Below are 13773 nucleotides of genomic sequence, written 5' to 3' on the forward strand. Positions count from 1 at the left end.
CTTTGAAGTCCTACACAGATGGGTGGGAATGAGTCCCATAAGATCATTATTCTTAAAATAAATATCAAAATAAGGTTGGTTCTCTTTATATTCGAAAATTACCAACAAAATCGACCAACCCGTGGTAAATTTTATTTTCAAAATATGTCTCTCGGTCCGAGGATGTCATCATCGTACCGCATTTTAATTTATTTTTTTTTGTTATTTCTTTAGTAGGGCACTACCATGAGTTTAAAGGACAGTGCTCAGGCGGTCCGAGGTTGGAATCCTTGGACCGTCCCTTAAACTGAACAAAGTTCATGTTTAAGGCGGTCTGAAGTTCAAAGCCTCGGACGACAACATATTTTTTGAAAAACTTCAGTCTGAGGTTAGAATCCTCGAACCACAACTAAATTTGAAAAACTTCAATTCAAAGTCAGAGTCCTTGGACCGCTATCCTTTTACTCATTTCAAATGTGGTATGAGGTTAATTTCAGTGAATATTAACATGGTCCGAGAATTCCATTCTTGAACTGCTTCAAATTAATATGTTATCTTCAACGCAATCCGTAAATGCCATCTTCATATCGACTTAGGTATAAATTTTGTTTGTCTAAGGGGCTATCCGAGGATTCCATCCTCGAATTGCCTAGGCACTACCTCTAAAACTCAAGGCAGTGCCCTACTAAAGAAATAACAAAAAAAAAAAAAAAAAAATTACTATGTGGTCCGAGAATGGGATCCTTGGACTGAGGGGCAAATTTGAAAAAATAAAAAATACCATAGGTTGAGTGACCTTGTTAGTAATTTTGGTGTACAAGGGGAGCAAATCGTATTTTAGTATTTAATGAACAAGAATTTTCAATAATAAGTAGTGATATTTGTTTTAGTTCACGAGAGGACTTTGTATTGGCCGTGAGAATTGTGGTAACTAATATTGTCAAAAAGAAAGAAAGAAGAGAATTGTGGGTAACTAACCATCATTTTGAGAAAATTATGATTCAATACCAATGAGACTTTAGTCCAACACCATATTTTAATAATCAGCAATCCAGATTGGGAATAATCAGTGATCCAGATTGGGAATTGTTGATTATTGAAATGGTTTCTAGTCTAGTCAGAATTAGAACAAGGAATCAATCTGATTTTGAGAGGCTTGCTTAATTATTAGAGAACCTGGCGAGTATACCACAGAATTGGGCAATCCAAGTCGACTGAACTACCTTGTTTCCACTCATTTTATTTTTTATTTTTCTAATTTTTACTATTTTTTTTTAAATTAAACTTATTGTTGGACCTAATTTTTATAGGGCCAAGCCCACGTAGGTGGAAATGTAGGCCTTTTAATAAAACTATTTTTGAGATGGATTTTAAGACTTAATTTTTAAGGACATAATCTCTAACATGGAGATCGAAAAAAATAAATTACTTTTAAAAACTAGAAATAATAATTCTACTAAAAAAGCCTTTGGATGGTTAGTTTCCATTATTTTTAGATGAAACAAAAATGGATGCTTTACACTTTCTGGACGGCATTTATAGAAATGGGATAAGTTATACTTTCTGGACGGCATACGTAGAAATACAATCCTTGCTTGAAACAATTTTCCCTAATTTTTATTATTTTTTGGGGGAAAAATCAATACGATCCAGGCTGGATTGGCCGTCCGAATAGGCCAAGTGGGTCCAACAACAGTAGTTGGGTGTACAACCCATCACAAATACTAAAATTACAACCTATAATTTATCAAAAAAATTGCTTTGGTATGTTTTCGGGGGAAAAATTCAAAGGTTTGAGTATTTAATGACTTTCATGTGGGCCGTACTCTATTGTATTAGCCCACCACATGTTTGACTTTGGCTCAAATATATATATATATATATATTAATTATAATACCAGCTAGCAAAGTAGAATGGTAGAGTGCAAGTATAGATCTCGAAACCCTAAAGACAGCACAACACTGACAAAAAGTTGGCAATTTTTTTTTTTTTTTTTTTAATGTTTACATATGTAAATACTTTTCTTTCGAGAATATTTACACACCAAGCATGTTTCAAGCCGTAGTATACCCCGAGAGCTTTCAAACGGTCCAAGAGCTGTCTGAATCGGATCTATGAATCACAAGTTACCAACTTTAAAATCAGACCGACATGACCCACCTGATGCTCCATGCATTGTGTCGGGCTGCATGATGCTTCATGCATCGTATAACGTGCTTGCCATGTGTCATGAGGCCTAACAAGCCCAAGCTCAATCAGCTAACCCATGACATGGTTTTGATTGGGGCAAAAGTAGGGAAAATTTTGGAAAAATCCAGGAAAATTACAAAAATTGCCCTAAACCTGGCCCTAATTTAACTAGGAGATTAGGTCGATTAATTTCAACCCTTACCCTAGTTCAATGTATAAATACATCCTCCAAGAACCTGGAAAATCCCTTACAAAATCTTGGGAAATCCTTAGAAATCAAGAGGAAATCCCATCGAAATTGGAAATTAGGAAAATACCCAAAAAATAGGAAAAATCTTTAGCAAATTTCTAAAAAATTAGAACAAATTTATAGAATCTCAAAATTTAGATTTTACCTTGGGAGATCCCAAAAACCTTAGAAAAACTAAGGAACCTACTCAAAACCTAAGAAAAGCCTTACGTTAAAATCGTTAGCTTTTACCTAGCCTTAGGAACCCTAGATCTAAGTGAAAGACACTTAGATCTACTGATTCTAGCTAGCAAAAAGGCATTAAAACAGGAGATGGTAGCACTAGAAGAGTGACTTGATCCAAGCTGAAAACTCTGGGTTTCGGGTCCCTGAAAGTAAGTATATCTTTCCCTACTTAATTTAGTTTATTTTAGTCATTAATTTAGTTTATCCTCCTATAATTTTTTGTTATTCATTAGTTGGTAAAATCTTCAAGTGTTTTTAAGCAATGTACACAGATTGAGACTGGCGTTACCAATGGACTCAGGAAAGAATCAGACCTGAATAGATCTGAACCATTTTTTAGCCCATAATTCAAGCGATGCCACTTTCTCTGTTCTTTCACAATTTAACCATGTTCGCAAAGATTTGAGTTGACCTCTCCTAGAGATCGGCACAAATCGAAGCGTAATAGTTTGGCACCCACCATGGGGCCCTTGAGTTTCTAATTATGTGTGTTTTTGCATTAAAAATACTTCCCAAATTTTCCAGTAACTGTTTTCCAGAAAAGCCAGAAACTTAAAAAGGTGAAAAACATTGGAAAACCAACACGAGACCCCAAAAATTTCATCTGGGGCTAACTGCTCTGCCCGACATAGATCGTGTCACGCCACCCCAACACGCCCTGTGTGGTGCCAACCCATCGCACCCCATGTCATGCGGCAGTTGCCCATCGCGACACTTGTCGTGTTGTTCGAAATGTCCAAAAAAATTTTAAAAGTCTGTCGCCTTGTTTTTTCACAGTTCAAGTGATTTTTGGCACTTTTTGATTTACTGTTTTTGCTTTCTATAAATTTCAAATAATTAGAAAAAATAGCAAAAATAGATTTTTTTTTTTTTTTTTTAGCTTGTTTCTTATTTATATTTGATTTTTTCTTTATTTGCATGCTGTGAGTTTTGTCTCTATCGCTTCAAAAATAGTCTTAATCTTTGCTGAAACATAAACAAATAATAATAATAATTTTTAAAAAATAAGGTAAAGAGATAAATTTGAAAAATATTTTATTTTATCTTGCTTTCTACACCAACCACACACACATCAAACATACCCAAATCTTCCATGTTTTGAAAAACCCTACACCGACCAGTAGTCATGCGGGAGCCTAGCTTCGCGCATAGCCTAGCTTCGCGCATAGGGCATTGCAGTGATCCAGCGATGAAGTAATGCACCTCTATAGAGAAAACCCACCATGAATGAAAACCTACTTCTAGTAAAGACAGCCCTCTCGTAGTCACTGTAGCCAGACCTTATGTGGGCACCTATATCAAACTAACTCATTTCCTCTTTTTCTTTAGTTGGGAACACTACTTGGCCTAACCTGCCCATAGTGATATTAAGTAAAAACCTGTTTCGATTGCTTATTATGTTGCATAGTCATGTCTATAGTCCATGGTGATGGTGACTCAAATACGAAGTCTATTGTATCGTATAGACCCCTTAGATGACTAAACCCACATCACCTTATGGCTCAGTTCCCTAAGCCTACCATATTCCAGGTCAGTCAAGATCAAATTCCAGTGGGTCCATAAGTGTACACCCAAGGCTAAGCTTAGCTATCCCATATGTCATTCAGCCGAACCATGTAGTCCGGTAAGTCTATATGGCTCGAGCCACCCAAAAACGTCAGGGCATTCGACCCAGGGTTGAACCCCCCTTCTTCCTCTAGGTCTAGGGGAGGTACTGCCATACCAGGGTCATACTACTCACAAGTTTCAATTTCTAGGGGACATGCTACCCAACCGGTGGCTACCCCTTTTACCTTCTCAATCTAGGGGAAATGCTGCCCAACCGACGACTCGTGCCACACCAACATCTAAATCTATGAGAGACGCTGCCCAATCAGGAGCACACTTATCACAAATGTCCAAGTCTAGAGGAGATGCTACCCAATCAGGGGTGCACCTCCCACAAATGTGCAAATCTAGGGGAGATGCTGCCCAATCAGGGACGCACCTCCCATTAATGTCCAAGTCCAGGGGTGATGCTGTTGAAATTTACATCATCGGCGACACCCGAGTCCTTACTCGCTTGCCTCACATAGTCAACTAGACCAGAGTCGACCTCCTTAGGGTAGGAGTCCAACCCAATTAGGTCAGGGTCCTCAAAATACCCATCTTAGGGGATCTAGAAGTCAAAATATGAATCATCACGGCTCATCTAACAGGGGCATGCACCTCGAATTCCCTAGGTTCGATTTAGAACTCCCTGAGTTCAATGATACCTTTGCAACTGAATATCTTAAGAACCTACCTTCAGTCAAAGCTTTCTTGAGGCGTGCTGGACTTGTTGAGCCACACACCCGACCTAGGGCATCGCGTCACTATTCAGGTCAGAGTCAGGGGACCTCTCTAGCCCCTGAACCAACAGTATCATGTGAGTTCCACCCCGTTGTCAATGTATTATTTTTTGTTATAGTTGTAAATTAGATTTTTAAATTACATGATATTATAAGACAAATTTCAAATTTATTCTTATTTATATAGTAAAATGATGATAAAATAATAAAATACAAACCAATAATTCTAATTTCAATGTATAACATTGTATTTAGTTAGGTTTTAATAAATGTTTGATGAGAATCTTCATACAGGGAAAGAAATCTCAACATTCGCATATTAATGCAAAAAAATAAAAGTTATTAATGTAGTACTCTAATTTCTTATTGAACTCCAAAAAAACATTTATAATGATTTTTAATATTTTTTTTTCCTTTTTTTAAGGCCGAATCCAATTGATTCTGCCAATTCTAAATCCAAAACGCCGATTCACCAAATATGAAACAACCCAAGGGATTAGAATAAAAGGGAAAACGGAACCCAATATGCAAACTTAATAAATCCCTCTATGGCTTAAAACAAGTATCGCGCTAATGGTACCTTAAATTCCAAGAAATTATGTCTTTGACAGGATTTATCCCTAACCAAAAAGACCTTTGTATATATAAAAAGGTCAGCGGGAGTGATATTGTATTCATATCTCTATAAGTGGATGATATGATGATTATTAGTAGCTCAATAAACCTCATGTTAGAAACTAAGAAATTCTTTGCACAACACTTTGATATGCAGGACCTTGGGAAAGCTTCATATGTGTTGGGCATAAAGATTGTAAGGAACAGAGAGAAGAGAACCATTCAACTTTTCCAAACGACCTATTGCAAGAAGGTGTTGAAAAAGTTTGACATAGATAAATGTAAGTCCATGACAACCCCGATTGACAAGAAAACAAAGCTTAGTAATAAAATGTGTCACAGTAACGAAGACGTAGAAGAAATGAAAATTATGGAGAGAGTACCATATAGAAGTACAATGGGATCCCTTATATATGCAATGATAGGGAAAAGGCCTGACTTGTCTTTCGTCAATAGCATCGTTAGCCGGTTCCAATGCAATCTAAGAGTGGAACATTGGAAAAACGTTAAGAGAATTTTGAGATACTTGAAAGGGATTATGAACTATGCACTTACATATGGGGGAGGATCAGAAATCGTTATCAAGGGGATCCAGATGATGCGAAGTCAACATCTAGATATGTGTTCATGCTTGGAAGCGGGACTGTTTCTTAGAAGTTAAAGAAACAATATGTACTAGCGTTGTCCACTATGGAATCAGAATACATGACATATTGCTTGGTAGCCAAAGAGGCCGTATGGATTAGGAAATATCTTAATCAACTTGATTTTAAGCCAATATGGTGTGGGGCTGTGAGACTCTACTACGATAATACAGTCGCACTATGCCTATCTAAGTAACCTAGACTTCATAAAAATTCCAACCATATAAAGCCCTTTATATATCATATGTGCAATGAGATGCAGTAAAGAGATATTGACATCAACTATATACTTACCGAGGTGATGATAGTTGATCCACTCACAAAAAGACTAGCTCTAATGATTTTACAAAGCATGTAAGGGAGATGGAAATGAAAGAAAGTGAGGAGAGAGATTATAGGCCTCCAAAGGCCAAGTGGGAGATGTTGGGTTTGTATGGCCTTTAAAGGCCTTATGGAGACTGTGTAAAACATATTTAATAAATAAAACATAAACTTAGTGGAAGTGTGGTCTTTTTGTGAACCATACTAGGCAAATGTTATTTGTTAATATTCGGATTCGGCTCGACGAGTTAGGCCAGCTGAGGTTTGAAAAAACCCAAGATACATGGGCATAGGAATCTAACCTAGAAGGGTTTAGTGGGTTAACCCTTGATGAGGTTGGTGTATGCTTGGATGAGAGCCGAGGGACCATATGGCCCTTACGTGTGATGAATAGCTTTTAGAGACAGAGTTAAAACCTCAACGTTATATCATCACACGACATGTAAATAGATAGCCGTTTGAGATTCGCCAATAAGGATGAAGCATGTACATATACGAGAGATTACCCCTATGCACCATAGAGTCATGGTTGCATCATGGTCTGGAGGACCATGATTTTTGTCTCTAGAGGAGAACCTGATATCCATAAATAGGGATTGTGTCCCCTAGTCTATTGGCTGACTTTGGTGGTCCAATCATGAACCCCTGAAGTGACCTGTGGGTCATGAGAACTACTGGGTCAATTTGAGAAAGCTAGGCGAGTTGTGATTCACAGTTGAAGGTAGAGTGCTCCCATATATTGATAATTTCATAGATCTAACGGATCTGATTCCCATCAAAATTAATTAATTTTAATTAATTTTATATTATGTAATTTTTAAAATGTTTATTTGATTTTTTGTGAATCTTCTAATATTTTATTTTTGTCATTTAAATTTATAAATTAAGATAAATTAATTTTTCAATGTTTGAAATAAAATATAAGATTTAAAAATTATAAATATGAAATAAAATATTTTCTAAAAACATTTGGGACCTCCATAAAATAAGTGGCCCAAAATTTAAAAAGATGTGGATTAGGTGGCCCCATACATAGCCACCAAAAGGATGGCACGTCCCCACCCATTCACGTATTCTTCTTGAGAAGAATATTTATCCTCTTGGTTCACTTATCTTTTTAGATATAGCCAACTTATGTGATAAAGTTGAATAATTGTGATATTTACTAATTCTTTAAATCAAGATTGAATGATCAAATAATTAAAGATTGGAAATATTAAAATATAAAATTTTCTTATTTGATAGGAATAGATTTAGAAAATGGAGGATAAGGCTTTGACTCATCTCTTTGAATCTTAATCAAGGAGATAGATGACTCAAATCTCTCACCCCACAAGTCTCCCTTGATCGACGGTTGAGATTTGGCCCTACTAATTGAGACAAAATCTATGTCATAGAAAATCTATAAAATGAGGTCTCCCCTTTCATAAAATTACGTACATATTCTCTCCTCTCTCTACCTACCCAAATTTAGTTCTCTCTGGATTACCAAAGGGAGGCACGCCCCAAGTTTTATCATCTCTCGTTTTATCATATCTCTCCAAGTTGTTTCGGGTATCACGTACTATCTCTTTTCTTTTGGGTAAGTCTCTTTGAGTGGCATACCTAAGCCTAAGTGGTGTTTTTATTTGTGGTTGGCAAAGGGGTGGAACCCCTTACTAATAGATCTCTCCCTCTCTCTTGATATCTATTTCTCATCTCTCTAAAATCTCAAGTTTTATCATCTTTCTCTCCAAGTTATTTCGGGTATTATGTACTATCTATTTTCTTTTAGGTATTTCTCTTTGGATGGCACGCCTAAGTCTAGGTGGTGTTTTTATATGTAGGTGGCAAAAGGGTAGAACCTCTTGCTAGTAGATCTCTCCCTCTCTCTTGATATTCATCTCTCATATCTCTAAAATCAAGTTAAGATGCTTGATCAAGATGAAGCCATTGAGTGGATTTTTGCCATAATAGGGAAATCAACATACCGATCATAGATCTCGAACATCATCAGAAGAAGAAGACTCAACCCGGTTGATGTAATCTCCAGTAATTTTATCCTTTTTAAATATTTATTTATGTTTTGATCTTCTTGTCCCATAAAGCAATAAAAGTCTAGTTTTCTTTGTTGAATAAAATATTGTATTTGAAGAGGTAGCACTTGATAACTGACTTTATTTTATTGTATTTTTTTTCAAGAGTGGTTTGATGGTAATTGGACATTGTAAGTGATCTTATCGGTATAGGAATAAAGAATTTTTTTTTAAAATATATACACCGTGCTTTATCATAAATTCCTTTCAATTTAATGGCGAAGGAAAGAAATAGGAGAGAGAAGATATTGTTATTGAAAATGGTAATTTAGTCTCAAATATTTTAACTTTTTATTGGGTAAAATTAAAAAAAAACAGTGACTGATTTGTTGGTGTGATAATTAAAGTAGCGTAAACTTATATACTTCTCCTTATCCAACCGTCCATTCTAAATGAAGGGCTAAGATTGCCTCAATCACAATATCACGTCTCTACACTATTTTATTTTTAATCTTTTTTTTATAAGCTATTTTAACACCAAATTTTGTACATCCAATCCTCTATTAAACTCGTACTAGAGAAAAATATAAAAAAAAATATTTTCAATAAAATAAAATGACCAAAATGCCCCTGAAATATTCAAGATATATTTTGGTCATTATATTTTATAGAAAAATTATTTTTAATATTTTTTATAGGTGCATTTCAATGAGAAGATAGCATGTACCAAATTTCATATTCATACAATATGTATAAAAAATACTAAAAATAAAATACTTTGAGACGTCTGATCTAAGATCAAACAGTGAGTGGCTCTCTCGATTAAAATTAGACGACTGGTTGGTAGGGGAAACATAGATCTTCTATGTTGTAGAGAAAGTATAGAAACCTTTCCCGTTAAAGTATTGGAGGGCAGGATGTTTACAAAATTTATTTTAAGAAGATATCGATAATTTTCTGTTTTACTGTTTTTAAAATAGCCTTCAACTAAAAGCATACACAAGAACATCCCACACATAAAAATCAAAAGAGGTTACATCACTCTCCACAGACCAAACCCCACATCTATGCTTATTTGGGGTAGTTCCATTCAAGAAAAACAAGTGTTCATCATGGTTGGCCTAAAGTGCTATAGAAGCCAATGGCTAGAGATGGGTTTACAATGGTGTAGCCACCATCCACAAAGAGGTTTTGCCCACTCACATACCTGGCATCATCACTAGCCAAGTACAATGCAGCCTGCGCTATGTCCTCGGCCTTTAGAACCACCCCTTGCAGGTTCCCAAACTTGCTCAACAAATCCTCAGTGTCCATGTTCACAGCCTCTACTGGCAGTAGCCCGTCGGCAATATGCGTGGCCACCCCGTATGGCGACACACAATTCACCCGAATTCCAAACCTCCCTAACTCTGCCGCCGCACTCTTCATCAGCCCGACAAGTGCAGCCTTTGAGCATGAATATGCATATGAAGAGAAACCCCCTATTTGAGAAGCCACACTTGCAGTAAACAAGATGCAGCCCTTGCTTGCAGGGATCATGACTCGGGCGGCATGCTTTGCCCCCAGTAGTGCCCCTACTAAGTTCACACCCAACACTCGCTCAAATACGGCTTTCTCAGTGTTTAGGATTTCGGCTATCGAGGCATCCAATGTACCGGCATTGTTGTACATGATGTCGAGCTTACCATACTTCTCAACTGTAAAGTCAACAGTTTTCCGGACATCATCCTCATTTGTTACGTCGCAGTGGATGTAAGATGCGTCCTCGCCCAACTCGTGGCATAGGGACTCCCCGAGGTTATCGCGGATGTCAGCAATCACAACCTTTGCACCATGGGCCAAGAAGAGTCGCACCGTGGCCTCTCCGATCCCTCGCGCCCCTCCTGTGATGATCACCACCTTCCCATCGAGCCTGTTGCATCCCATCATGTTAATTCCTCAACTTAAAGCTTAATTATGATTCGTACAAAGCAATCGAATGGAACATGGCATACTCTGCTTCAAAGGGCATCCATTAGTGGCTCTTGCATGCAGTAAGTGGACATTAATGGTTCTCAGATTGAGTATCACAATAATTCTTATCACCTCCCCATCAATATGTTTGATGATGATGAGAGGGTATATCAGGAAAGAGGCTAGTGGGGTCTGGTGGGGTCGTGGTCGTAGCATTCCCACACACCAAGTCACCACATTGTAGTTTCCATTGCTACCACTAACACCACCTTACTAATACTTTCAAAATGATGAGAGGGTATATTAACCAAAAAACTCATTTACTGGATCAACGTTTTTTGACTCGGCCGAATTGCTCAGCCTCTGCCAATGGGTGAGGCCCAATGCTATCTATGTGGTTTTTTTTATATATATAATATTTAAGCAATTGCAAACACATGAAATCTCATTGACTTATTGGTTATTATGTTTGTCACTGCAATTGCTGCTGTATCCACGGGTTGCCTAAAAAACTAAAAAAAGAAAGTCCTATCTGACTCAAAATAACTTGCAATGGTTTCCATTCCTACTAATACTTTAAAAAAGACGACAGGGTATATCAACCAAAAATGTCATTGAGAGGATTAGTGTTTTTGATCTCGGCCGAGTTACTCGGCTTCAGCCAATGGGCAAGGCTGAGTGCTATGTACTTGGCTCAAAATAACGTGCAATGGACAAGAGTTATACCAAAACCTCATGAAGAAACCCTATAAACTCTTGCCAATACACTACTTTAATAGTTGTAATAGATATTATCTTATTTACTATATACTCCTTTTTTTTTTAAACACGGCATGAGCTTGGCCGAGTTATTCGGATTCGGCCAATATCCGAGTATTTTGGCCGAGTCGATTTTTTGAACAATGGATTAAATTATGTTGAGTAGATTTGAGAAACCACATGGTCATTAATTTTTTTTTTTTTGGATAATTTAGTGGGGAAGACAAGCCCTTACTCATTTTTTTAAAATAGATTAGGAGTTAGCTTTTTTGAAAGTGTTAGTGAAGAGGTGTTAGTGGTGAGAATGAAAACCACAATGCGATGGCTGAAACGGGGTGCTACCACCAAGCTACGAGCCGCTTCCCACATGGTCGTTAACTTATTATGACTATTTGGATCTTATTTTGCTATGTTCCTTGCAAAAGCCTGTTTGCTTTGAAGATGGACATCCTTTGTTGAAAATCAAGGGGCAATGATGATATTTCTTTGGCATCACCCAATGGGACCGCACAACATGATCCATAGGGAGACTCCATACGTAAGACGTTCATTTGACAGGGATTGAAGATTCCATTCCAAGGTAGGCTCTAATTTGATTCTTTAGAGCCACAGCTCTATACAAACCGTGACCATATATTATACGTCTAACATATATATAACATGTTATACATGGTGAAAATTGTTTCACTCCGGCTGGACCATATTTTTGCATATGCGGTCCAAAAAGTTCAAAACATCCATCTTAAAGATGGATGCAAGTAGGTGTCTCATGTAAAACCAAATTTTTTCTTATTAGAATTATTATTATTTAAATTTTTTAAAATTTATTTACTTTTCATATTCATGATCTCCATGTTAGAGATAACACGTCCTTAAAAATTAAGTTTTAAAATCCATCTCAAAAATAGATTTATTAAGAGGCCCGTATTTCAACATATGCGGGCTTGGCCGCATAAAAACAGGGTCCTATACATAAGATATACATAATGTCATGGTCAGAAAAGATCAAGGGGTGCTTGTCTTAGCATGGGTTTGGCTAAGAGACAATGCTAATGCTTGGCGAATAACCAGCTGAGGTGTGTTATCTCAATCCTGACAGTAGTACCCCCGAGCCACATGATTAGGGGTGGTAACGGTACAGGTCTTGAGCTTTTAGGCCAGGTTTTATGTTCAGGTCGAATTCAAGTCATTTTGCAGGTCGTTACCAGGCTTTTAGGCATGCCTACTACATGCCATTGTTTTTGGGCCGGGCAAGGAAAAATAGGCCCGTAATCACCCCGAAAGCCCAAAGATAGCCCTCTAACTTGTGAAACCCAGATCTCGAAGTTTAGGGCATGGGCATGGAAAAAAGAGGACCCATCATCTTCTTTCATCAGCCTCATAGGCCCAAGAGGAAGAATCCACTCACCACCCACATGAGAGAGAAAGCAGTCATGATTGAGAAAGAGGAGAGAGAAGAGTCCAAGATTTGAGGCAGATCTGCACCCTCAAAGCTATACAAATCAAAAGAAAACAGGAATCAATCTTTAAAGTTTTATTTTTTTTTGAAAGAAAAATCAGGCATGAAAATTAAAACACTAGCATAATTCCAGTGTTTGACGAGCCTGTACTAGGCTCTTAATTGTGATACTAAAGTTATTGGGGGAAAAAAAAAAGTTAAGCATGAAAAATTAAAAAGAATCAGAATATTAGCAGTATTAAAGATTCATAGATAGATAGCCCTCAATGGAGGAACCCAATTTTAACAGCTACCGAACTTTGTAAAAGAAATACCTCGAAGCAAAGGCAAGTATTCCTTCTTTTGAGAGGTTTACCATTTAGAGAGAGAGAGAAAGCCAGAGAGAGAGAGGGGCGTACCTTTTGGCATTAGGCAGAGAGGGGGCTGGGGTGGTCATGTCTATTTGGTGCAAGTGTTCACGTGAGGCAAGGCAACAGCAGTATTAATGAGCATGATAACACCCTCACTCCCTTTTTATTTATTTCTTATTTTTTTACAAAGTCTAACTTTACTTTCCATTAAAAATTTGAAGGGTCAAATATGTCGTGACCAATATAAGTTTGACTTTGTTTCTGCTGAAAATCTCATGGGTCAAACATGTCGTACTCCATACAAGTTGGGCTTTACTGCCGCATCAAACCCTAAAGGGCACGCGTGCAACATTAGGAATGATCATGTTCACTCCCTATCGAGATTAAGGATCTAAGCTTTTTTTGGTTCATTTTTACTTTAAAATTGTTATCTGACTCATCATCATTGTCATAATTTTTTCCAACTATTTAAAGTTGGTTAAAATCGCCATTTGAATATTTTTTCAAAAAAATATATATTGAATTTTGAATCTCTAAATACTTAGGTTTAGAGACGGTACTTCTAAGTTCCTAGACACTCAGATCTAAACACAAAAATCAGATTCTTTTCCTTTCTAGCTCGTTGCTAGGACCTGGAAGCTACAAGAAATTTTGAGTCCTAAACCTTACTCCCTCATCAAGT

At 37.1% G+C, this 13773-nt stretch overlaps 1 protein-coding gene across 2 annotated transcripts; it reads right to left on the minus strand.

The window, feature by feature from the left end:
* Positions 1–9523: 9523 nt before the first annotated feature.
* LOC18444507 ((+)-borneol dehydrogenase 1) lies at positions 9524–13231 on the minus strand. Of its 2 annotated transcripts, none has more exons than XM_006854675.4 (2): positions 13140–13231; positions 9524–10482 (listed from the first exon to the last, which is right to left on the minus strand). In XM_006854675.4, exons 1-2 carry the CDS (start codon positions 13175–13177, stop codon positions 9681–9683), a joined length of 840 nt encoding a protein of 279 aa, XP_006854737.4. In that variant the 5' UTR covers positions 13178–13231; the 3' UTR covers positions 9524–9680. The 2 variants fall into 2 exon arrangements, 1 of the variants encoding a protein (XP_006854737.4); XR_016045003.1 differs by lacking the exon at positions 9524–10482 and adding an exon at positions 11493–12775 and having other exon boundaries at positions 13140–13224.
* Positions 13232–13773: the final 542 nt, after the last annotated feature.

This window comes from Amborella trichopoda, chromosome 11 (assembly GCF_054954075.1).
Source record: "Amborella trichopoda isolate Santa Cruz 75 chromosome 11, AtrichopodaSantaCruz75HAP2 v2.0, whole genome shotgun sequence".
Lineage (NCBI taxonomy): Eukaryota > Viridiplantae > Streptophyta > Magnoliopsida > Amborellales > Amborellaceae > Amborella > Amborella trichopoda.

Excerpts from the sequence above, each read along its gene's own strand:
- LOC18444507 (XM_006854675.4), bottom strand. The coding sequence starts at position 13,177 with ATGACCACCCCAGCCCCCTCTCTGCCTAATGCCAAAAG. Across the intron at positions 10,483-13,139 it reads TCTCTGCCTAATGCCAAAAG|GCTCGATGGGAAGGTGGTGA; the intron begins GTACGCCCCTCT and ends GGGATGCAACAG.